This window comes from Sus scrofa, chromosome 1 (assembly GCF_054392235.1).
Source record: "Sus scrofa isolate SSC_HxYL_T2T_F1_AM1 chromosome 1, Sscrofa_HxYL_maternal_Yorkshire_Landrace_v2.0, whole genome shotgun sequence".
NCBI classification, from domain to species: Eukaryota; Metazoa; Chordata; class Mammalia; order Artiodactyla; family Suidae; genus Sus; species Sus scrofa.
The window spans coordinates 250,388,317-250,414,958 of record NC_139383.1 but is presented as its reverse complement, the minus strand read 5'-3'; the positions used below and the strand labels follow the sequence as shown (position 1 = coordinate 250,414,958).

At 39.9% G+C, this 26,642-nt stretch overlaps 1 protein-coding gene and 1 long non-coding RNA gene across 8 annotated transcripts in view; one reads left to right on the top strand and one right to left on the bottom strand.

Annotated features, from left to right (window-relative positions):
• Positions 1–26,642, top strand: part of XPA (XPA, DNA damage recognition and repair factor) — a 147,226-nt gene that overhangs the window by 111,090 nt on the left and 9,494 nt on the right. For 2 of the 7 annotated variants that reach the window (XR_014824524.1, XR_014824529.1), the window contains exons 1-6: positions 1,810–2,014; positions 6,299–6,409; positions 12,330–12,435; positions 22,045–22,175; positions 22,585–22,750; positions 25,156–25,273. Coding sequence is in view for 2 of the 7 variants with exons in the window: in XM_003122025.5 (XP_003122073.4) it covers positions 1,843–2,014; positions 6,299–6,409; positions 12,330–12,435; positions 22,585–22,750; positions 25,156–25,273 (673 nt within the window). In the remaining 5 variants the exon portion in view is untranslated. Of the gene's footprint in view, positions 1–1,809; positions 2,015–6,298; positions 6,410–12,329; positions 12,436–22,044; positions 22,176–22,584; positions 22,751–25,155; positions 25,274–26,642 lie in introns of those variants that run through there. The other 5 variants (XR_301366.4, XM_003122025.5, XR_014824537.1 and 2 more) reach the window with 3 other exon arrangements.
• LOC146407103 (uncharacterized) lies at positions 21,702–25,664 on the bottom strand. Its single transcript, XR_014824559.1, has 2 exons — positions 23,349–25,664; positions 21,702–23,159 (listed from the first exon to the last, which is right to left on the bottom strand). It is a non-coding gene; the product is annotated as an uncharacterized LOC146407103 (long non-coding RNA).

Sequence of the window (26,642 nt, the reverse complement as noted above, 5' to 3'; positions counted from 1 at the left end):
CTGCAAATGACATTGTTCCTTTTTATGGCCAAGTAGTATTCCATTGTGTATATGTACCACATCGTCTGCATCCATTCATCTACTGATGGACATTTAGGTTGTTTCCATGTCTTGGCTATTGTGAATAGTGCTGCAGTGAACATAGGGGTGCATGTATCTTTCTGAATGAAAATTTTGTTTGGGTATATGCCCAGGTATATGCTGGATCATATGGTAGTTCTATATTTAGTTTTCTGAGGATCCTCCATACTCTTTTCCATAGTCGTTGTACCAATTTACAAGGAATGCTCTACTTTTGTATGGGGGCATGGAAACCTGTATATGATTTGCACACATTTTCTCCCATTCTGTGAATTGTCTTTTCACTTTTTTGATAGTATCCTTTGATGTGCAAAACTTACTACTTATTTACTTATTTATTTATTTATTTGTCTTTTTGCCTTTTTCTAGGGCTGAATATGGAGGTTCCCAGGCTAGGGGTCTAATCAGAGCTGTAGCCGCCAGCCTACGCAAGAGCCACAGCAACTCGGGATCCGAACCGTGTCTGCGACCTACACCCACAGCTCACAGCAAATGCCAGATCCTTAACCCACTAAGGGAGGCCAGGGACCGAACCCGCAACCTCATGGTTCCTAGTTGGATTCGTTAACCACTGAGCCACGACGGGAACTCCAAAAGTCACTAATTTTTATTAAGTTAATTTATCTAATTTTATCCTGTTTGTGCTTTCGTTATCATATGAAACTTGAGATTTTATCATGGGACAAGATCAATGGATAGGGAGCGAGAGGAATTTGAGGGGAAAAGGAGTAGGGATGGTTTGAAATCTGTCTCCAGTTCAACTAGGAGATCGCAGCACTTATTTACTCTATAGAAGGTCCTCCAGCTTAGATATACATATAACTGATTGACTAAAACCACTAGGTTGTGCTTCTCAAACTGTGAATGTTAGGTATTATCCAGTGGGCCAGTTTGTTCTAAGAACTAGTCCCAATGGTATAAGTGGTAATTAGAACTTAATGTTTTCTGGCTTCAATTAAGTTTTATTGTCATAAAAAAATACATTTTTAGGAAAGCATGCCATATTTATTTTGCTTCATTTGCCACACTTTTGGGAAGTCAGGGTTTAGCTCAAATCCAAAGTAAGTTCATCCACACTCTAGAAATATTCCATGGAAAAGTTAGCCAAACTTACGCATACCAGCTTTGGTAATTGGTGCTGCCTTTGCCTTTTGTCACCCAGAGTTTAAACCCAGGTGTTCTCATTTCAAATCTATGACTCTGTCTAGGCCAGAATTTCAAAGTAGTCATACCAATCATCCGCTGATTTCTTTTGATTGAAACTACTGTTACTACTAACTGCCATCATTTTGGGAAGCTTTCTATGTGCCAGGCATTGTGCGGAAAGACTACATCTAATTTTCTCAACAACTCTATTAAGTGGTTCTGTAATTATCCTCATTTTACTACTGTTGAAACTGAACTCAGGGTAAGTGACTTACTGAAGGCCACGCAGATGGCAAGTGTCAGAACTAAGATTTCATCCAAGTCTGACTCCAATGCCCATGTGCTGAACCACCAAGCGAAGCTATTATTTTAAAGATGACTGGGTCCTGAACACTGATCTTGGAACCAGCCGGCGACTTCAGAGTTACAAAGCCAACAAGTAAACTCCGCTCTGACGCTTGCGCAGATTCCAACTACCGCTCCTTTCTGCAAGTCCTTCTCAAAATGCGCAGGCGCGCTCCCTACCGCCAGCGCGGAGGCGGGGCCTCGACCAGCTTTGGCGTTTCAATGCGCCTGCGTGGGGGCTATTGCCACAGTCTTCTGGGGAGGTTGGACATGGCGGCTGCTGAAGGGTCTTCATCTCAGCCGGCGGCTTCAGAACAGCCGGCGGAGCTGCCTGCCTCAGTGCGGGCGAACATCGAGCGTAAGCGGCAGCGGGCGCTGATGTTGCGCCAGGCCCGGCTGGCGGCCCGGCCTTACCCAGCGACGACGGCTGCGGCTACCGGAGGTTTGGACCCTAGCGGCGTCTGCCCCATCTCTCTCCTGGCGGACCTGGGGCCCCGTCCTTGGTGTGGCGACCAGACCCTCCCCCGCAGTCCTCGGAGGGATTCAGCTCAGCTGGCCTTGTCACAGCGGGGTGTCCAAGACCACAGGGCGACTTCTGACTCCCAGCCCTGGCCTTGCCTCACGGCACCTGGGCGGTCCAGCGGCCGTCCTTGGCTTGGGGATGCCGCCGCCCTCGCTGTCGGGAGGAGCCAGGCAATGTCTCCGTTCTCCTTTTCTGTTCTCTGCCTGCAGCTTCCACCAGTCCCGGGATGGTCTTTGTATAAAGCTTTTAGACCTCGTAACACATTTTAGTAATCCTGCACCTGCTTCCTTATTCATCCATTTAACGCAGGGTGATTGAGTGCATATTCCCTAATTGGCACACAGTGCTTGCTACGTGCTGGGCGCAGAGAGGAGCAAACAGACATTAGCTACTGACTCCGTGGGGCTAACCGAGTGACAACTGTTGTGTGTCAAAGTTTCCAAGTAGCTAATTTGGCTCTCACAGCTAACCTGAAAATAATTAGGGCAGGGTTTGGTATCCATGTTTTACTGAGGAGATAATTGAGCGCCAGAAAGCGACAGAGGTTTGCTCAGGTTCGTCTCAGCAAGTGCAAAGGCTAATCTGGACTAGAACTCAGGTCATCTGACCCTCGGTTCAAGGTCTTGTTCACCAGCTTCCTTTGCTATACTAAGCATTTCTCTCACCCTTAGGAAGAAAGGCTGTTATTCTTGTGTTATTCTTGTCTGGATTTCATCTTCCCTTTATTAGGACAGCCCTTGGCTGTGCATTTGTCTATTTGCTTATCATGTATGTGTTTATCATATAACTCTCCACTGGGATCAAGTGGTAGTCTTCTCCATGGTACCTAAAATATAGTTTGATTGACATGTGATTCTTTAGGACTGCCTCCATGACACGAAGCACCTGTGTTCCTCAACCAACTGTGTAGTGTGTGAGCAGTTGAACACAAAACTGTATCATCTACTTAACCCTTTCATCAGCCAGGAGTAAGGAAGAGTGAAAAGAGCTAGCTGGGTGTCTTGAGATTCATACTGACACTGAATCTGCAAACCCTAGCCACCTTTAATGGTTCTGGTCTCAATGCAAAAAATTGTTCATTTGCATTGATAAATTCATATTTATGATTCCATAAAGGTTTCAAGACTTGTACTAAATGGCTGTGGAACAGGGGTACAAAATAGAGCATAAACTGGTATTAAACTTCTGATAATGGAAAGCAAGGTAGTATGAATATTTTTTAAGATTTCCTGGGCATTTACCAAAGAACCAAATTGTGCTGTAACAGTGTATGCAACCTGCAGTGCTTCAAGAGCCGAGATTTTTATCTTTGTAGTACTTTTATTTCAATGTACTGTATAATTTCCACTTTCTGTGTGTGGTATGACATAAGCCATGAAAAAAGATGAGAAGTTGCTTAGAATATGTTGCTAAGAGTAGTGTTAAGGGCCTGGGGGGCATAGCAAGGCATAAGAGTAGAGAGAAACTGGGCTTTGTTTTTGGCATATTTTAGCATTGTTCAGGATCCTGATCAAATTATCATCTTGATTATTCCAGTTTCCCTTAATTCTCATTGCACTCATAGTCATTCTGATCATTTGCTACACTTCATGAAATCAGAATCATATTTTGGTACATTCATCCATTTCTATCCATTCAGCAAAATTCACGGAATGCTTAATTATTTTTCAGAATTAGAGAAAAATGGTTCAGTCTAGTGGAGGGATATATAAAAAGGTAGTATGAGAAGTACTGTTAACAGAAACAGTACTTATACTCTAATCCCCTTATTTTTATATTTTAAAAAATTTTATTGGCGTGTAGTTGACTTAAAATATTTTATTAGCTTCAGGTGTACGGCAAAGTGAATCAGTTTTTTATGTATTTCTTTTTGGGTATGCTGGTGGGAGTGGTGGTATTTCATTATAGTTTTAGTTTGTACTTTCCTAATTGCCAATGATAATGAGAACTTTCTTGTGGTCATTGGCTATTTGCATATCTTTTCTCTCTCTTTTTTTTTTTTTTTTGTCTTATTAGGGCTGCACCCATGACATATGGAGGTTCCCAGGCTAGGGTTCGAATTGGAGCTGCAGCTGCCAGCCTACACCACAGCCACAGCAATGCCAGATCCAAGCCACATCTGCAGCCTACACCACAGCTCATGGCAATGGCAGATCCTTAACCCACAGAGCAAGGGCAGGGATCGAACCCTTGTCCTCATGGATGCTAGTGGGTTTGTTAACCACCCAGCCACAATGGGAACGCCTATTTGCATATCCTCAGTTGTCAAGTTTCTATTTAGGTCTTTCGCCTTTTTTTTTTTTTTTTTTTTTTTTGTCTTATTAGGGCTGCACCCATGACATATGGAGATTCCCAGGCTAGGGGTCAAATCGGAGCTGTAGCCACTGGCCTACACCAGAGCCACAGCAAGTGGGATCCGAGCCGCGTCTGCAACCTACACCACAGCTCAAGGCAACGCCGGATCCTTAACCCACTGAACAAGGCCAGGGATCGAACCCACAACCTCATGGTTCCTAGTCGGATTTATTAACCACTGCACCATGACAGGAGCTCCTCCTTTTTTTTTTTTTAGTTGGGTTATTTGTCTTTTACTAATATATTGGATTTCATTATGTATTCTGGATATGAGTCCTTTTGTCAGATATACATATTGCAAATAGCCTCTCACAGTTTCCATTTTGTCTTTTCACTCTCATAATGGTGTTTTTTGATGAACAGAGGTGCTTTTTTTTTTTTTTTTTTTTTCTTTTTATGGCTATACTTGTGGCATATGATAATTCCTGGGCCAGGGATGGAATCCTGCACCTGCACCACAGCCACAGCAAGACTGGATCTGAGCTGCATCTGCAACCTACACTGCAGCTTGTGGCAATGCTGGATCCTTAACCCAGTACGCCCGGCCAGGGATCGAACTCCATTCTCACAGACTCTATTTTGGGTCCTTAGCCCGCTGAGCCACAAAGAGAACTGCCAGAAGTTCTTAGTTTTAATCAAGTCCAGTTAAGACATTTTTTCTTTTATGGTTAATACTTTTGGGTCATGTTTAAGAAATTTTTGGGCTACCTCAAGTTCATGAAATGATTCTCCCGTGTTTTCTTCTAGAAGCTTTATTGTTTTACTTTTTACCTTTTACAGTCAAGACTATGATCCATTTAAAAATTGTTTTGTGTGTATTGTATGAGGTAGAGTCAAATTTCATTTGTTGAAAAGACCATCTTTTCCTCACCATTTTGTAGTAGTACCTTTGACGTAAATCCCAGCACCATTTCTGAAAATATTATCCTTTTTGCCCTGTTGGCATGGAGTCTTTGCTGTAAATTAAGTGACCAAATATTTGTAGTCTGTTTCAGGACTCTCTTCTATTACGTTGGATTTTGTTTTTGTTTCAGTACTACGTTGTCTTAATTACAGAAGCTTTATAGTAAATCTTCAAATCTGACAGAGTGAATCCTTGAGTTTTGCTCAAGATTATGTTGGCTATTCTAGGTTCTTTGTATTTACATGTAAATGTAGATAATCTTGTCAGCTCCCATTACCCTTCCCTTTCCCCAGAACATGCCTGCACCCACACACCCACACACACCCTCTACTGGGGTTTTGGGTGGGATCACATCAAATCTTTAGATAGAGGTTTTACACATCTCTTTCTAGGCTGGAGGGTGGGCTGGCTGGCTGGCTGGCTTTCTTTCGCCGCAGGTGCAGCATATGGAAGTTAACAGGCCTAGGGGTAGAATCAACTACAGCTGCTGGCCTACACCACAGCCACAGCAACACTGGATCTGAGCCACGTCTGTGACCTACTCCACAGCTCATGGCAATGCTGGATCCCCAGCCAACCCACTGAGTGAGGCCAGGGATTGAACCTGAGTCTTCATGGATGTTAATCGGGCTCATTACTGCTGAGGCATAACAGGAACTCTATGCATTATTTCTTAATTCTAATTGTAGAGTCTTGTGGATAGTCTACATGCATAATCACATCATCTGTAATAAATAACGTTTTACTTTTTTCCAACCTTTATGTCTGTCTTGGTTTTTTGCCATGTTACAGTGGCCAGGGCCTTCAGTATAATGTTGAATAGAAGTGGTAATAGTGGATATCTTTGGTTTGATATAAAATTTTTAAAAGTTCCTGTTTAGGCACAAGGGAACATAAGGGCTTACCTAGTTCGTTTGTTGATCACTCTTACTTACTTTTTGTAGGCGTGGCTAATGTAAAAGCAGCCCCAAAGATAATTGACACAGGAGGAGGCTTCATTCTGGAAGAGGAGGTAGAAGAAGAACATGCAATTGGAAAAGTTGTTCATCAACCAGGTAAAGTGTGTTTTGAGAAAATAGATACCTAGATTGGTCCTTTTGAGTAATATGCATAATTCTTTGCAAAGTGATGTTTAAAAATGCCACAGTTAGTCCAGTCATTGAGCAGGTTGGCTTTATAAGTAATAAAATTTGGCGGTTTTGCTAGTAGATTAAAAATAAAACAGATTTGGCAATGTTTGTTCAAACTTGTGGTTTGTGTACCTAGCAAGTATTCATTGATGGAAGGAGTGGAAAAAAATGTAAAAGCAAGGAAACAAATGAATATTATTTTTTCCAAATGAAATAATATGATCATGTTAAAGAGGAGGAGGACAGAAAGAAATAGACCAAATGATTTATGAGCACAGTATTTCATAGTATATCCTCAATTTGGGATGGATGGGGGTTGGGAACACAGAATTCCTGAATTCTTTTTTTTTCTTTTTTTTTTTTTTGGCTTTTTGTCTTTTCTAGTACTGCACCCATGGCATATGGAGGTTCCCAGGCTAGGGGTCTAATCGGAGCTATAGCTGCTGGCCTATGCCACAGCCACACGGGATCCGAGCTGTGTCTGTGACCTACACCACAGCTCATGGCAATGCTGGATCCTTAACCTACTGAGTGAGGCCAGGGACGGAACCTGCAACCTCATGGTTCCTAGTTGGATTTGTTAACCACTGAGTCGTGACGAGAACTCTGTGAACTCATTTTATAGATTGATATGAGTAAAGCAATTCCGAAACTATTTCAGATGTATTGTAGCCTCAAGCAGATGAATAAATGTCCTCATGTTGCTGGGAGCCAAAGTTCTCATTGTGGAAGAAAGGACATACAAATATAGAATGGGAGAGGCAAGAAAGAACCCTTTGGGGGATGGATGAAAATTGGCAATATCAGGAGTTCCCTGGTAGCTCAGTAGGTTCAGGAACTGACATCATCACTGCTGTGGCTCTGGTTACTGCTGTGGCACGGGTTCAACCCCTGACCTGGGAACTATCACATGTCATGGGTGTGGCTAAAAAAAATTGGCAGTATCAGTGTGAACTCTTGATTTCTAAAACATGTGTATGTGTATGCATGCAGAGTGTATGTGTAAACTAATAAATGAATTAGTAAAGTTGCAGGATATAAAATCAATATATAAAAATCTGTTGTTATACACTACTAATATGTTGCAGAAAGTGAAATTAAGTCTCATTTATAATTGCCCATTTATCAGAATGAATAAAATGCCTTGGAATAAATTTAACCAAGGAGGTAAAATAGCCCATGAACTGAAAACTATCAGACATGGATGAAAGAAATTGAAGAACATACAAGCAAATGGAAAGATATTCTGTGCTCATGGATTGGAAGAATTAATATTATTAAAATCTCAATAGAACCTGAAACAGTGTACAGATTCAGGGTAGTCCCTATCAAAATTCTAATGGCATTTTTCACAGAAATAGAACAAACTCCTTAAATTCACAAGGAATTGCAAAAGACCCTGAATGGCCAGAATAATCTTGAGAAAGGAGACCAGAGCTGGAGTCCTCTTGTTCCCTGATTTCAAATTATATTTCACAGCTGTCATAACCAAAACCGTATGTGTGGTATTAGCATAAAAACAGAGCATACAGTGATGGAACGGAAGAAAGAGCCCAAAATAAGCCTACACATATGATCAGTTAATTTATGACAGAGCACCTAAGAATATACTGGGGGAAGGACAGTCTTTTCAATAAATGGTGTTGGGAAAACTGGACAACATATACAAAAGAATCAAACTGGGCCACTGTCTTTCGTCTTACGCAAAAATTAATTCAAAAGGCTTAAATGTAAGGCCTGAGGCCATAAAATTCCTGGAAGAAAACAAATGAAAATTTCCTTGACATTGGTCTTGGCAATGATATTTTTGGATATGACACCAAAAGCAAAGGCAACAAAAGCGGAACCGTTAAACAAATGGGATCACATCAAACAAAAAACTTCTGTACAACAAAGGAAGCCACAAGAAAATGAAAAGACAACCTACTGAATGAGTGAAAACATTTGCAAATCATGCATCTGATAAGGGGTTAATATCTATTAAGTGTATAAAGAACTATAACTCAATAGCAAAAAACCAAGCAGTCTGATTAAAAAAGGAGTAGAAGATCTGAATAGACATTTTCCAAAGATGTGTAGATGGTCAATATGTACATGAAAAAGGCTCAACATTGCTAAGCAGGGAAATGCAAATCAAACAGCAGTGAGCTATTACCTCATACCTATTAAAACAGTTGTTATCAAAAAGACAGAAAAATGACAGGTGTTGGCAAGAAGGTGGACAAAAGGAGCCCTTGTGAATGTAAATTGGTGCAGCCACTATGGGAAACAGTATGGAGATTCCTCAAAAAATTAGAACTATCCCATGATCCTGCAATACCACTTATAGATATTTGTCCAAAGAAAACAAAAACACTACCTCACAAAGATACACGCACCCCCATGTTCATTGCAGTGTTATTTACAATAAATAGCTAGATATAGAAACAACCTAAATGTCCACTGATGGGTGAATGGATAAAGAAACTGTGATGTATATGAACAGTGTACAAGGGAATATTATTCAGCCATAAGAAAGAATGATATCTTGCCATTTGTGACAATGTGGATGGACCTTGAGAACATTATGCAAAGTGAATTAAGTCAATGAATGACAGATACATTATTTCATGTATATGTGGAGTTTAAAGACAAACAAAACCCTAAACTGAAAGATACAAAGAACAGATTGATAGTTGCCAGAGAGGGGAAGAGAGGGATGGGTGAAGTGTGTGAAGTGGGTTAAAAGGTACGAACTTAGAAAATAAGTCATGGGACATAATGTATAGGATGGAAAGTATAGTTAACAATACTGTGTTGCATATTTGAAAGTGGCTAAGATCTTAATTCATATGAAAAGAAAAAAGTTTTGTAACTGTACAGTGATGAATGTTAAGTATCCTTATTGTGATCATTGTGCAATAGATACAAATATTGAATCATTATATTGCATACCTGAAACTAATGTTATGTCAATTATACTTCAGTAAAAATAGTGAACATGTGTATGCATGAGTATTTGTGTGTGTTTATATATACATATATTTCCTAGCTCTGTCCTCAGAAAGGGCCATCAACCAGAGATAGCCCAGTAGCCATGAGCACAGCTGGAGTCCAGATCTGAGATGCAGCTTCTCTGGTCCACTGAAAGGAACCAGGGCCCTTTAAGTTTGAATCTTAAAGTAATTAAGGACACTAATGAATTGTATACGATTGAAAAACCAGGAATCCATGAGTCTATATTCATAATAAATAGATATGTTAGTGAATGATGAACGAAAGGAGGAGAGGGAGGCTCTCGTACAACAGACTGGCAGTTTCCAAATGGTGAATGTAAAGGGCATGATGAAGTTGAAAAATCATCATTGTGTATATTAAAATTTTTTCATTATAAAAAACTTAAAATTTGGAAAAAGTATGCATGTTTTATGGCTTTTGATTAATAATACTGTGCAGTAGCCTCTCAATTGGTATTTCTGACTGTAGTTTCTCTTCGTTCTGACGCATTCCAGTAACCAGTTTTTTTAAGGTACCACTTTGACAGTATTTTTAATTTTTCCTTTTGCCTATAGCTATTCCTCTTTATATTTTATAAAGAAGAGTACTTTTTTTGTGGGAGTTTGAAGATTAGTGGGATTAAGGAGTGCTAGAATGTTGACTGACTCGCTTGTGTTGGAAGTAGGCAGGAAAGATAGAGATAGGAATATGTCCAACAAATCATGAACAAATGACAACTCCGTTTTTCTTCCCACTGGGATTGTGGCACTTCTCAGAGTTGGGGCTGGGCAGTAGTAATCGTCTTAAAGGTGTACTTATTAGTAAACCTTTCAGACTTGCTGAAAGTGTAGGATAAAGATCCTTAGCTAGGTACTTGAATTTCCTTTTTTTTTTTAAGTCTTTTTATGGCCGCTTCTGCGGCATACAGAAGTTCCCAGGCTAGAGGTTAAATCGGAGCTATAGCTGTTGGCCTCCGCCACAGCCACAGCGACGTAGGATCCGAGCCTCATCTGTGACCTACATCACAGCTCCTGGCAACGCGGAACCCACTGAGCGAGGCCAGGGATCGAACCTGTGTCCTCATGGATGCCGATCAGATTCGTTCCCACTGAGCCATGACAGGAACTCTGGTATTTGAAGTCTTTTTAAAAATCTTGCTTTACTCTATGAAGAGTAGCTTCTGTGCTGGGTATTGAGAATGTGTAGCTAAATGCAGTCTCTATCCTGGAAAGATTTCCAATCTGGTGGTTGAGAAGGATGAGGAGGAAGCTGTTTGCTGTCTTGTGAGGGGGTGGAATAGAGGGAGAGAAAAAGTTTCCCATTTGAAAATGATTTCGGTATTGTCTCTCTTCTACTGTAGTCTTGCTCTTTATTGCTCTTTTCTGTGTTAAATGTTAGTGCCTGTCTCCCTTATCTGTAAGCAGTTCTCACACCTCCCTCCTATCTCAGGACTAATCTTCATACTCTTAGCAGTACTGTGGTCAGCTAAATAATGCCCCCCAAAGATGTCCACATTCCAGTTACCATGAAACCAGTGACTGTATTACCTTATAGAGTGAAAGGGACTTTGCAGATATCATTAAGGCTAAAGACCTGAGAAGGGGAGATTCTTCTGGGTTATCTAGGTGAGGCAATATACTAAAAAAGATCCTTAAAATTAGAAAAGAGGCAGAAGAGGAGTTCCCGTCGTGGCGCAGTGGTTAATGAATCCGACTAGGAACCATGAGGTTGCGGGTTCGATCCCTGCCCTTGCTCAGTGGGTTAACGATCCGGCGTTGCCGTGAGCTGTGGTGTAGGTTGCAGACGCGGCTCGGATCCCGCGTTGCTGTGGCTCTGGCGTAGGCCGGTGGCTACAGCTCCGATTCGACCCCTAGCCTGGGAACCTCCATATGCCGCGGGAGCGGCCCAAGAAATAGCAACAATAACAACAACAACAACAACAACAAAGACAAAAAGACAAAAAAATAAAAAAAATAAAAAAAAAAATAAAGACTCACACTAAAAAAAAAAAAAAAAAAAAAAAAAAAAAAAAAAAAAAAAAAAGAAAAGAGGCAGAAGAGAGTCAGGGAGTAGGTGCGATGATGGAGGAAGCCAGAGTGATGTAAGAAGCTGCTGTTGCTGGCTTTGAGGATGGAGGAAGGGAGTCATGAGTCAAGGAACGTAGGCAGCCTCTAGAAGCTGGAAATGGCAGGACTGTCCCCCAGAACTTCCAGAAAGGAGTATTTAGCTCTGCCAACACCTTGACTTTAGCCTATTGAGACCTGTGTCATATCTAAAAACTACGGATCTGTGAGAAAATAAATTTGTGTTAGTCTAGCCCCGAAATTTTGTGCTAATTTGTGGTGTTCCGTTGTGGCTGAGCAGGTTAAGAACTTGATGAGTCTCTGTGAGGATGTGGGTTCAATCCCTGGCCTTGCTCAGTGGGTTAGGGATCTGTTGTTGCTGCAAGCTGCTGCGTAGGTTGCAGATGTGGTCAGATCTTGTGTGGCTGTGGCTGTGGTGTAGGCCTGCAGCAGCAGCTCTGATTCAGTCCCTAGCCTGGAAACTTCCATATGCTGCAGGTGCGGCCATTACAAAAATGTGTGGTAATTTGTTACAGCAGCAATACAGAAGTAGTACAAGTACCTTAATATGGCTTGGTTTCAAAAATCTTTGATGAGTTGGTAATTTTTTCCTTTATATAATTTCAGTTTCTTTTTCCCTTACATTTTTTTAAGATAAATGTAAATTACTTAATCAAGGTTTTATGTTATCTTTTACATAAATACATTTGTATCAGGCATAAAATACATGCTAGATAAGCTAATAGTGGAAAATGTATTCTAATCTTAAAAAAGGAAACTTAAAGAATTAATCTTCCTTTTTTTAGGACCTGTTATGGAATTTGATTATGTAATATGTGAAGAATGTGGTAAAGAATTTATGGATTCTTATCTTATGAACCACTTTGATTTGGCAACTTGTGATAACTGCAGGTACTTATTTTATTTCAGAGAATGTTTTAAATTAATAAAATTTAATATTTGCATGTAAGTTTAGGGCAAAGCAGTTAGATCATATGGATTATAATTTTTTATAATTAAAGTATAGTTGATTTACAGTATTGTGCCAATTTCTGCTGTACAGCGAAGTGACCTAGTCATACATATATACATTCTTTTTCTTCTATTATCTTCCATCATAGTCTGTCCCAAGAGATTGGATATAGTTCTCTGTGCTGTATAGTAGGACCTCATTGCTTATTCATTCTAAATGTCATAGTTTGCATCTTCTCACCCCAAACTCCTGGTCCATCTCACTCCATCTCCCCTCTCCCTTGACAACCACGAGTCTGTTCTCTGTGTCTGTGAGTCTGTTTCTGGTTTGTAGATAGGTTCATTGGTGCCATATTTTAGATTCCTCATGTAAGCTATAGCATGTGGTATTTGTCTTTTTCTTTCTGACTTCATTCAGTGTGAGAATCTCTAGTTGCATCCATGTTGCTGCAAATGGCGTTATTTTGGTTTTTGTGGCTGAATAGTATTCCGTTGTATATATGTACTGCATCTTAACCTAGTCATCTGTCACTGGATATTTTGGTTATTTCTATGTCTTGGCTTTGTGAATAGTGCTGAAGTGAACATAGGGGTGAACATGTATCTTTTTTTTTTTTTTTTGTCTTTTTAGGGCTGCACTTGCAGCATATGGAAGTTCCCAGGCTAGGGATTGAATCAGAGCTGTAGCCGCTGGCCTATGCCTCAGTAATGGCAGATCCCAGCTGCATCTGTGACCTACGCTGCAACTTGTGGCAATGCTGGATCCTTAACCCACTGAGCGAGGCCAGGGATCAAACCACATCCTGCGAGGCCAGGGATCAAACCACATCCTGATGGATACTAGTCTGGTTGTTAATCTGCTGAGCCACAATGGGAACTCCTGCATGCATGCATGCATGCATGTATTTATTTGTTTACTTTGCTTATTAGGGCCGCACATTAGGCATATGGAAGATCCCAAGCCTAGGGGTTGAATCGGAGCTACAGCTGCTGGGCTATGCCTACACCACAGCTCATGGCAACACCGGATCCTTAACCCACTGAGTGAGGCCAGGGATCGAACCTATATCCTCATGGATACAGTCGGGTTTGTTACCACTGAGCCACGATGGTTAACTCCTGCATGTAGCTTTTTAACTTGTAATTTTGTCTGGGTATATGCTCAGGAGTGAGATTGCTGGATCATATGGTGGTTCTATATTTAGTTTTCTGAGGTACCTCCATGCTGTTTTCCATAGTTGTACCACTTAACATCCCCACCAACAGTATAGAAGGGTTCACTTTTCTCCACACCCTCTCCAGCATTTGTTATTTATAGATTTATTAACCATGGCCATTCTAACCAGTGTGAGGTGGTACCTCATTGTTTTGATTTGCATTTCTCTAATAATTAGTGATGTTGAGCATCTTTTCATGTGCCTACTGGCCATCTCTATGTCCTCTTTGGAAAATGTCTCTTTAGGTCTTCTGCCCATTTTTCGATTGGGTTGTTTATTTTTTGTTGTTGTGTTGTTTGTGTATTTTGGAGTTAAGCCATTGTTGGTTGCATCATTTGCAACTGTTTTCTCCCATTCTCCAGGTTGTCTTTTTTTTTTTTAATGGTTTTTTTTGCTGTGCGAAAGCTTCTAAGTTTATCCCATTTGTTTATTTTTGTTTTTATTTTTGTTGTCTCCGGAGACTGACCTTAGAAAACATTTGTATGGTTTATGTCAGACAGTGTTTTGCCTATGTTCTCTTCTAGGAGTTTTATGGTGTCATGTCTAATGTTTAAGTCTTTTAGCCATTTGAGTTTATTTTTGTGCATGGTGCGAGGGTGTGTTCTAGTTTCATTGATTTACATGCAGTTGTCCAGTTTTCCCAGCACCACTTGCTGAAGAAACTGTCTTTTTCTCATTTATATTCTTGACTCCTTTGTTGAAAATTAATTGACCATAGGTGTCTGGGTTTATTCGTGGGCTCTCTATTCTGTTCCATTGATCTGTATGGCTGTTTTTGTATCAGTGCCACACTGTCTTGATTACTGTAGCTTTGTAATATTGTCTGAAGTTTGAGGGTTACGCTTCCTGCTTTGTTTTTATCCCCCTCAGGATTGCTTTGGCAATTCTGTGTCTTTTATGGTTCTATATACAATTTTGGATTATTTGTTCTAGTTCTGTGAAAAATGTCATCGGTAAATTGGTAGAGATTACATTAAATCATTATATTGCTTTGGGTAGTATGGCCATTTAAAATGTATTAATTCTTCCAATCCAGGAGCATAGGATATCTTGCCATTTTTTTTTTAATCTCAAATTTGCCCTATTAATGTTTTATAGGTCTCAGCATATAAGTCTTTCACCTCCTTGGCCAGGTTTATTCCTAGGATTTTATTTTTGGAGGTGTGATTTTAAAAGATATTTTTAAATATATTCCTTTTCTAATATTTCATTACTGGTATACAGAACTGTGACCAATTTCTGAATGTTAATCTTATGTCTTGCTGTTTTGCTAAATTTGTTTATCAGATCAAGTAGTTTTTGTGTGGAGTCCTTAGAGTTTTCTATATATAATATCATGTCATCTGCATATAGTGACAATTTTACCTTTTCTCTTTCTTTTCTTTCTTTTCGGGCTGTACCTGGGGCACATTGAAGTTCCCAGGCTAGGGGTTGAATTGGTGCTACAGCTACTGGTCTATACCATAGCCACAGCAATGCAGGATCCAGGCTGTGTGTGTGACCTACACTGCAGCTCACAGCAATGCCGGATCCTTAACCCACTTAGCAGGGCCAGGGATTGAACCCAAGTCCTCGTGGATGATAGTGGGTTTGCTCCCTCTGAGCCACAATGGGAATGCCTACCTTTTCTGATTTGGATACCATTTATTTTTCTTTTTTTGTCTAATTGCTGTGGCTAGGACTTCCAATACTATGTTAAATGAAAGTGTTGGGAGTGGGCATCCTTGTCTTATTCCATATTTTAGCAGGAAGGTGTTCAGCTTTTCTCCATTGAGTATTATATTGGCTGTGGGTTTGTAATAAATGGCTTTTATTACATTGAGATAAGCTTCCGGTATACTCAGTTTGGTAAGAGTTTTTATTAAGAATGGGTGTTGAATTTTGTCAGGTGCTTTTTCTGCATCTATTGAGATGATCAAGTGGTTTTTGACTTTGCCTTTGTTGATGTGGTGTATGGCATTGATTTGTATATGTTGAACCATCCTGGTGAACTTGGGATGAATTCTACTTGGTTGTGGTGTATGATCATTTTAATGTGTTGTTGGATTTGTTTTGCTAAAATTTTGTTGAGAATTTTTATATCTATATCCATCAAAGATATAGTTTTATTTTTTGGTAGTATTTTTGTTTGGCTTTGGTATTAGGGTGATGATGACTTCATAGAAAGTCTTTGGGAGTGTTCCTTCTGGAGTCTTTTGAAAGAGATTAAGAAGAACCAGTATACGTTCTTCTTGGTATGTTTTGTAGAATTTGCCTGTGAAGCCATCTGGTTCTGTACTTTTGTTTATAGGGAGTTTTTTTTTTTTTTTTTTCAAATTACATATTCAATTTCATTTCTAGTGATTGGTCTGTTCAAATGATCTATTTCTTCTTGATTCAGTCTTGGTGGGCTATATATTTTTAGGAAATTGTTCATTTCTTCTAGGTGGTCAAATTTGTTGGCATATAATTGTTCATTGTATTCTCTTATGGTTTTTTGGTAATTCTGCAGTGTCAGTTGATATTTCTTTTTTGTCATTTTGTGTTTTGTTTATTTGGTTTCTTTCTCTTTTTTTCTTGGTGAGTGTGGCCAGAGGTTTGTCACTTTTGTTTACCCTTTCAAAGAACCAGTTCTTGGTCTTATTGATTTTTTTTTTCCTATTGTTTTTCGAATCTATTTTATTGATTTCCTCCCTTCTCCTGACTTTAGGTTTTGTTCTTTTAGGTGGTAGTTTAGGTTGTTGATTTGAGATTTTTCTTCTTTTTTGAGGAAAGCCTGTATTGCTATGAACGTCCCTCTAAGAACTGCTTTTGTGTGGTATCCCATAGATTTGGTATGGTTGTATTTTCATTGTCATTTTTCTCAAGGTATTTTTTTAAATTTCCTTTTTGATTTCCTCATTGACCCATTGGTTTTTTTAGTAGCATGTTGTTTAGTCTCCAAGTAGTCAATTTTTTTCTCATTTCTTTTTCTTTGGTTGATTTCTAGTTTCATACCATTGTGGTCAGAGAAGATGCTTGAAATAATTTGTATACTCTGAAATTTGTTGAGGTTAGTTTTGCGCCCCAGTATGTGGTCAGTCCTAAAGAATGTTCCATGTACACTTGAAAAGAATGTATATTCTATTTTTTATTTGGATGTAATGTCTTGAAAATATCAATTAAGTCTAACTGTTCTATTGTGTCATTTATACAGTCGGTTGCCTTGTTGATTTTCTGTCGAGAGAATCTGTCCATTGATGTGAGTGGGGTGTTAAAGTTTCCTACTGTCATCAGTTTCTCCTTCTATGTCTGTCAGCATTTGTTGTGTGTATTTGAGTGCTCGTATATTAGGGGCATAATTGTTGATTAGTATAATATCTTCTTCTCGAATTGGTCCTTTTATCATTAAACAGTGTCCTTCTTCATCTTTCTTTATGGCCTTGTTTTAAAGTCTATTTTATCTGATATGAGTATTGCAACTCCCACTTTCATGTCATTTCCATTCTCATGGGATATCTTTTTCCATCCTTTCATTTTCAGTTTATATGTGTCCTTTGCCTTAAGGTGAGTCTCTTGTAGACAGCATATTGTAGGCTCTTGTTTCCTTTTTAAATCCGGTCTGCCATTCTGTCTCTTGATTGGAGCCTTCAGTCCATTGACACTTAAGGTAATTATTGATACATACATATTTATGCCATTTTAAACCTTGCTTTCTCGTTGAATCTTTGTTTCTCCGTTTTGTTTTTTTGGTTGGATGATTTCCTTTTATGTTTGTGTACTCTTCTTCTTTTTTGTTTTTGTGTGTGTGTATGAATATGTTGTTTGTGTTTGATTTGTGGTTGCCCTGTTTTTCAAGTCTATTAACCCCTTCCTATGTCTGCTTGCTTTAGACTGACAATCAGAAAAGCTCAGACACATTCTAAAAAAAAAAGTCTAGATTTTCTTCCCCACATTTTATGATTTTGATGTCCTTTTTTATATCTTTGTGTTTATCCTTTTGCTGTTCCTTGTGTCTATCATTGCTTTCACAACTAGGGTTTTTTTGTTTTTTTTGATCTATATACTGGCTAATTTAAGTGATTTATTTTCAATTGTGATTTCCTCCATCCTAGATCTTCTTCTTTCTTATTAAGAGGAGACCTTTCAATATTTCCTTTAGGATAGGTTTAATATTGCTATATTCTTTTAACTTTTGTTTAAGAAGTTCTTTATTTCTCCTTCTATTTTAAGTCATCATCTTGTTGGGTAGAATATTCTAATTTGCAAATTTTTCTCTTTTAGAACTTTGAATATATCTTGCCCCTCTCTTCTGGCCTGTAACCTGTTTGTAGAGAAATCGGCTGATAGCCTTATTGGGGTTTTCCTTATTATTAACTCTTTGTATTTCTCCTGCCGCCTTTAGATTCCTCTCCTTATCTTTATTTTCATTTTTACTTTTTTTGTGGTTTTTTTTGGCTGCACCCATGGCACATGGAGGTTCCCAGGCTAGGGGTTGAATCAGAGCTGTAGCCACTGGCCTACACCACAGCCACAGGAATGCCAGATATGAGCTGTGTCTGTGACCTACACCACAGCTCACGGCAACACCAGATCCTTAACCCACTGAACGAGGCCAGGGCTCAAACCTTCATCCTCATGGATGCTAGTCACATTTGTTTCTGCTGAGCCATGACCGGAACTCCCTCTCCTTATCTTTAACTTCTGCCGTTTTTACTAAAATATGTCTTGGTGTAGGTCTGTTTGGGTTCCACTTGTTTGGGGCCCTCTGTGCTTCCTGTGTCTGGATATCTGTTTCCTTTAGATGTGGAAAATTTTCAGTCGTAATTTCTTTAAACACATCTTAAATCCCTCTTTATTTTTTGGAATCCCTATCATGTGTCTCTTGGCCTGCTTTCTATTATCCCATAGATCTCTTATATTGCTTTCATTTTGTTTTTGTTTTTTTTTTTTTTTCATTTTGGTTTCTGTGTGCTGTCCTAATTCAGTAAATTCCATTATTCTATCTTCTGAGTCACTTATTTGTTCCTCTGCTTTATTCATTGTGCTGTTCAATGCCTTACTCAGCTTTCCTCTCTTCAAATGACTTTTCTAATTTTTCTAGGCTCCTCCTTATAGTTTCCAGTTCCTTTTTAAAATAATCTGCATTACTGTTGGTAGCCATTCTTAATTCCTCCAGTATTTTCATTATTTCCTTTTTGAACTTGGTGTCTATTAGACTGCAGAGGTCTGTTTCATTGTTTGTTCCTTGAGGGGAATTCTCCTGTTCTTTTAACTGGGAGTGGTTCCTGTGCTTCTTCATTTTGTTTATATTTTTCTTACTCTGAGTTTAAGGGAAACATGGGGATTATCTACTGCAGACTTGGAGGGCTATTTACATGCGGGAGATTCCCTGGGTAGCCTGTGTGGGTTTACTGGTTTTTTTGGTGTGAGGGCTGCTTTTGGTGTGTATGCTTGCTCTCTCTTCCTCAGTGTGCGAAGGCTGTTGTCCCCTTGATAGGTGGTATGCAGGTGCATGGCCTATGTGTGCTTCCTGGAAGGAGGGGGTGATGGGTGGCACCTGGGCCCTGGGCTTTTGTGGCAGCAACCCACAAAGAAGTGGGGCTGCTCCTGGTTGCAGGGCCCTTGGCGATGGCAGTGACCTTCAGGGAGGGGGGAGCAGTGCCCATAGCCCTTGACAGTGGTAATGGGGGGCCGTGTATGTTCCTAGCGAGGTGGGGGTAACAGGTGGCGCTCAGTTGCAGAGCCTTCCATGGTGGTGATGCCTGAGGTGTCTGGGGGGGGGGGCGCAGGTGGTGCCTGGTCATGGAACCTTTAGTGGGGTAGGCTGTGCCTGCCTTTGGAGTCCAAGATGTGTGCAGTGGTTTGCAGCTACCCCTGTAGCCTGAGAAAGAGGTGCCCTGGTGCCTGAGAGCCCCTGAGTGCACAGAGAAAGAAGTTCCAATGGCAGTCCCACCACACCCCCATACTCCCCAACAATGGACCTTGCTTCTCTGGAGGGGCAAGGCCTCCTCCCTCACTCCCTTGGCTGTGGCACTCTGCTCCCTCACCCCCTCAGGCTGTTTCCACACAGCCAACCCTAGTCCTCTCCATGGAACTAACCCCTAGTCTCAGCACCCAGCCCTTGCCTGAGTGTCTTAGGGTGGGTGTGCCAGGCGGTGGTACCAATCATCTGGGGCTCTCTGCCCTCTTCAGACCTGCTGCTGCACTTTTATCCAACTTTGAGCCTCCTTTCCCATTCCTGCTGATTTCCCTGCCAGTTAGGTGACCTCCCAATGTGTAGATTCTTTTCCTCTTTCACAGTTCCTTTGTAGGCTTCCCATTGTGTCACAGTTGGAACTCCTTTTTTTTTTTTTTTTTAATGTGTTTATGTTCCTAGGTGAGCTCCACTTCCTATGTCTCCACCACCCTAGATTGTAGTATCTCTCTCTTTTTTTTTTTAGGATCATACCCACGGCATGTGGAAGTTCCCAGGCTAGGGGTTAAATTGGAATTACAGCTGCCGGCCTACACCAGAGCCACAGCAACACCAGATCCGGGCCACAGCTCACGGCAATGCCAGATCCTTAACCCACTGAGCAAGGCCAGGGATTGAACCCTCATCCTCATGGATACTAGTTGGATTCATTTCTGCTGTGCCACAATGGGAACTCCTATAGTGTTTTCTTAATTATTGTTTTTTATTTGGGGAGTTTCCTGAAATTTCTGTTTTCCATTTTGCCAAAGAAATATAGGAACCCTGTGCTTATCAAAAGTTATGCCATATAAACATGAAGGATGCCCTGGTTCTGCCATAGATATGTCTTTTCCTTTATATTGGGAGGCTGGGGAGGTGGGAACCCCCTTTCTCTCAGTAGGGGTTCCTAATCCTTCTCTTCCCTCCAGCCCCCAAAGATCCCTTTGTTTCTTTCTTACTTTCTGACCAGTGTATGATGACACCTTGGTCAGAGGACTGGCACCTTCAGGGAGAAGAGGGAAGTATAACCTCTCCAGCCACTTCGCTGGTACTCAGAACACATCTTTCCATTCATTTCCTACTCTCCTGAATAGGCAGGGAGGAGAATAGATGAGGAAAAATCACATTCTTCTGTCAGTCTTTTCTTCTAACCTTTATCCTCTTTTTGTTTCACTGTAGAATAATCCTCTTCATGCCACTTGCTTCTCCTGTCCCTACCGAACACCTTAGCCAGTCCTGTGTTGGTGTCTTTCACACCTAAAGATCCATCTTGGATTCTTTGTTAGCCCTCTTATCTGTTCTGTGTCCCCATTTCTTGTACATACAGCCCCAGTTCAACTCCTTACCACCTGGTGGACCTGCCCTTTCAGAGTCCTTGCTACAGACATTCAGAGCCATCACTGTTGACTTGTTGCTGAGTAGAATCCTATCCTATAATTTTTTTTTTTTTTTTTTTTTTTTTTTGCTGCACCCATAGCACATGGAAGTTTTTGGGCCAGGGATCTAACCCAAGCCAGTAGCTGCAATGACAATGCCAGATCCACAGTGGGAATTCCTAGTTGTATATTTAAGCCATATCCTGAATCCATTTCTCATCCTCTCTCCCCCTTACTGCCTTAGACTGGGCCCCCATCAGCTCTCGCCTGGATCACTGAAGTAGTGGTCTTCTGTCTGGCCTTTTTCCCCACTTTTGCACTGTTAGTCTCTTCTCCATATAGCATTTTACTCAAAAGTCTAATAGTTTCTAATCCATGTAGAATAAAATTGTCTTCACCCTTGTTTACAGCACCCCGTGCCTATCTCTGTCTCCCATCACTCTTTGCTGTCACTTACTTTAATTATGTGTCACACTGGCCCTCTTGTTGTAAACTCCATTTGAAAAGCACACTCCTGACCTAGCGCCTTTGCACTCGTTCTTTCTGCCAGGAGTGTTCTTTCTCTAGCTGTTCAGAATGTTCTCTTGGCTTCCTAAGGTCTCTGCTCAAATGTCCCCTCATCAGTGGTCTTCACTGATTACCCAATTTGTCTGTTTCTTTCTTCCTTTCTTTCTTTCTCGCAGCTGCGGCATATGGAGGTTCTCAGGCTAGGGGTCCAATCGGAGCTATAGCTGTTGGCCTACGCCACAGCCATGGCAACGCCAGATCCAAGCCGCTCTATGATCTTCACTACAGTTCATGGCAATGCCGGATCTTTAACCCACTGAGCAAGTCCAAGGATCGAACCTATGTCCTCATAGATGCTAGTCAGATTCATTTCCACTGAGCCACAACAGGAACTCCAGTCTATTTCTTTACTGTGCTTTATATTCGTTTATAGCACTTTTATCTGTCATTGTGTTTGCTTAATGACTATCTTCTCCTAACTAGAATGTAAGCTTCATAAAAACAAGGCTTTGTTTTATTCTTGATATATTCCCAGTGCGTTAAACAATACCTGACATGTAGATGGAGAACAAAAGAATGAGAAGAGCTGTGTAATTGATTATGTCTTCATTTTTACCTGGGCTTTGAAAAAGCCCAGAGCCAACTGGAAACTCAGCTGTGTTTGGGGTAATTGGACTGTCCATATTTATATTCCTTTTATCTTGCCCATCCTGACTTAAAACTTTAAATTATATATTTTTTTAATCATTGAGTCTTAGTTCTCAGTTATATTTGCTGAACACTTGTAAGTCATTTCAGATCTTTTGTGGGAAAGAAGGACTTTAAGTAAAAAGAATTCTTGAAAAGTTAAATAGTATGGATCTGCTGCTAATATAAATAACTTCTCAAATTAATAAAAAAAACAAAAGGCGTTTTTCTGTTAGAATTCTTATGCTACTAATTTGACCATGTGAGTTTCAGGAAAAAAGTATTTTATGTGTTTCTTTTGGCATATATGCCTTAGATTTGGGGAATATTTGAAAATTTAATTTATTTAAAATAATTACCTTATATAATGGACTCAATCTGTTTTCAGAGATGCTGATGATAAACACAAGCTTATAACTAAAACAGAAGCAAAACAAGAATACCTTCTGAAAGACTGTGATTTAGAAAAAAGAGAACCAGCTCTTAAATTTATTGTGAAGAAGAATCCTCATCATTCGCAATGGGGTGATATGAAACTCTACTTAAAATTACAGGTCTCTAATAAGTTATATTCAGTTATTTTACTATACTTGATCGTAGCCAAAAGACCAAGAAGCAGTTCATATTCAGTCATTTTAAGCCCTGAGCCAGGTGAAGTTTTAACAGTGAGCTATTTATAATTAGTTAATTTTTACTTACAGAGGGTTAAAAAGATCCTTTTCATTTTATTGTTTTGCAAGAGTCGTAGTCATACATAATGACATTTAATAACATGTTTCCTTACTTTTTTTCCCCCTTTTATGGCCACACCATGCCATATGGAAGTTTCTGGGCCAGAGATTGAATCTGAGTTGCACCTGAGACCTACACCCCAGCTACGGCAATGCCAGATTCATAACCCACTGTGCTGGGCTGGGGATTGAACCCGTGTTGCCACAGAAACAATGACACATCCTTAACCTACTGTGCCACAGTGGGAACTCTTTATTTTACTTTTTGGTGTAGCACTTGGGGAACAAATATATTACTATTGGGTAGATGTTAGGAGTACAATTTGGAAACTAAAAAACTTGGAATAGGAGTCAGACTGTATTTCCTGTACTCACCCACCCACCAAATAAAATCATTTAAAAAAAATTAGGGAGTTCCCACTGTGGCTCAATGGGTTAAGAGCCCAACTAGTATCCATGAGGATGTGGGTTCGATCCCTGGCCTCTCAGTGGTTTAAGGACTTGGTGTTGCCACAAGCTGCGGCATAGGTTGCAGATTCGGCTTGGATCTGGCGTGGCTGTGGCTGTGGCATAGGCTGGAAGCTGCATCTCTGATTCGACCCCTACCTGGGAATTTCCATATGCTGCAGGCTCGGTCCTAAAAAGAAAAAAAAGAAAAAAAAAATAGGAATTTTACAAATGCCTGAAATCTAACTCTACTTGGGAAATACCTGGAACTCTGTCAGTCGGGCATGTAACTCTAGTGTGTCTCAGACAGATCTTGTCAATTCCTTTTGTTGCAGTAGTATTATAGTACGCCAAAGTATTTATCCACTTCGCACCCGGGGCTGCTAGCCCAGGCTGTGTGCCTTGGAGTCACAAGCAGCCTCTAGTATCTACCCTAGAATTGTAAAGTATCATAATACTGTTTTTTGTGCTGATATATAAAAAGTATTTGGAGGTATTGTTCTTGAGCTCAATTTGATTGGACTGTACTAGAAAATCCTAGTATCTTCTCATATAAAAGCTACATTGTAAAACCACACATTGAATTTTCACTAAATGGGAGACACTGTTGATTAGTAGATTTACCATTATTTTATGTACCAATAAAAATGAAAAATGCTCTAAATTAAACTGACCCAATGCTGTCTTATCACTTGGTGCTTTTATTTTGCTGAAATAGTGCCATTAGACTTACTATAGCTTTTTTGCTATATATCATGATTTAGGGTACATAAAAAGGAAAATGCAAGGTCAAAAAATTTATTAAGGTATTCCTAAACTCCTCATTCAGAGTCCAATTCTTCTGAGCCACTTTTTGACTCAGAGTTGTTAACATACCATTAAGAAATTAGTGATGCAGTTTTTTTTCTTTTTAGGGCTATACCTGTGGCATATGGAAGTTTCCTGTGTAAGGGTTGAATCTGAGTTCTGGCCTACACCACAGCCACAGCAGTATAGCATCCAAGCCCCATCTCTGACCTATACCACAGCCCACGGCAATGCCAGATCCTTAACCCACTGACCGAGGTCAGAGATCGAACCTGCAACCTCTTGGATACTAGTCAGGTTCATAACCCGATGAGCTACAATGGTAACTCTCTCAGTGTGTATATTTTTTCCCTAAATGTAAATAAAATTTGTAAAGCATATAGGTACATAATCCAAAGATTTTATACTAGAATAAAGACTTTACTTGGTCATTCTGCTACCGAATTTTTTTTTTTTTTTAATCCATAGTCTGAAGGTTAGAAGTTAGTTAAGTGGATGGAAACTGTTATTAATTCAGGAGAAGACTAGTACTGATTGATTTCTTGGGAGATTTTTGGAGATGACTTCATATATCTGATGTGCCTAATTGGTCAGTAGATTTTTTTTTTTTTTTTTTTGGTGGTCCTACCAAAACTCATCAAATCTACAGACTACATGTTCTTCTCATGGTTCATGTGAAAACAAATCAGAGAAGAGAAACAATTGCAGTCAGAGCAGAGCTTTTCTGTGTATACAAGCATACCTTGTTTTATTGTGCTTTACAGACACACTCTAATCAGCATACATTTAGTAAGGATTTTATCGGTTTAGGTAGAGGTATTATTAGAGTTGTTTCTTAACAATATTTAAAATTAGATTTTGAGTAAATATAAAATTGTGCTTGAATTTGATCATTCTTTGGCATCTGTGGATTTACTAATGATAATTATTTTACAGTTATGAATCGCAACTAATTTATGGATTCTATGTTGTAGATTGTAAAGAGGTCTCTTGAAGTTTGGGGTACTCAGGAAGCATTAGAAGAAGCGAAGGCAATTCGACAGAAAAACCGAGAAAAAATGAAACAGAAGAAGTTTGATAAAAAAGTAAAAGGTAAGTGGTTACATTTATATCATGAAGGACTGTGTTTTACTGCTTTGCAAAAAGCCTTTAGCTAAAGTCTTCCAGTTTAAAGATATAATGTCACCAGTAGATTGGAATGTGTTTTCTTCTGTATACTGAAAAACAAAAGACTTCAAGTTTGCCCTCGGTAAGTTGATGTTTGAGATCCTCAGTCCAAACCTCACAGCACCACAATTCTAAAAGAGCCTATAAGCCCTCATCTTAAAGTGCATCATGTTTTTATGTAGGAATGATGGTAGGATCAGGAATGTACCCCTGGTTAAGGATTTGGCATCAATTCAATCTCAGATATGACCCACAGGGTTATAAAAAGTGAGTATTTCTACCAGCATACCTCTCTAACTACTTAAAAATGAAAAAATAACGCCTCAGTCTTAGTCATCTAATTCAGTAGCCAGAAGGCACCCTCTCATGTCAGGCATTGATGAAAAGTAGTGTGACTTGTCACAGAGTTGCTTGAGAGTCAGGACTGAAGCCAAGCTTTCCTGACTGAAAGTCTGCTTTGGTACATTTATTCATTGGGCACAAATCTGTCTATCCACGTAACTCTCCATTCTTTTGTTTGTCTGTCTCTGTATTTGTCCATGCATCCATCCATGTGTGCATATGCGCAGAAATCTGTCAGTGCATCCAGTAGTTACTAAATGTCAGCTATGTTCCAAGCCCTGTGCTAACACACATGTGAAGTCACAGTTTGTCAGAAGAGGAAGACTGGAAAATTTAAAGCCGTAAGAGTGTGATAAGTACTGTGATAGTGATGAATTCAGGGTGCTGCCAGAGCACAAGAGCACTTTTTGCTGTATCAAAGAATCCCTAAAGAGTCTTAAAAAGTAGGCATGGATGTTCTTCATAGAGGAATTTTAAAGTCCTAGTGTGGTGTCATAGCACTTATTCTGTGTATATACAGGGTTATACATACACTAAATAGATCCATTTAAAATGAGCATTTTAGCTATAATAAATATATATTTGTCTTTTTAAGGCTGCACCTGCAGTATATGGCGGTTCCCAGATTAGGGGTCGAATTGGAGCTGCAGCTGCTGGCCACAGCCACATCCACAGCAATGGGAGATCCGAGCCGCATCACGACCTGCACCAGAGCTCACAACAACGCCAGATCCTTAACTCACTGAGCGAGGCCAGGGATTGAACTCACGTCCTCGTGGATACTAGTTGGGTTTGTATCCCTGAGCCACGACGGGAACTCCTAAAATTAATAATTTTGCTTTTGTTTAGGATTTAGAAGAGGGTTGGGAGGGTGAATGAAGGTAGTTCAGATGTCTTAAAAATGAAAAAGTGAAAAAAAATTGAATATAAGCCTACCCTGTTTCTTATTGTG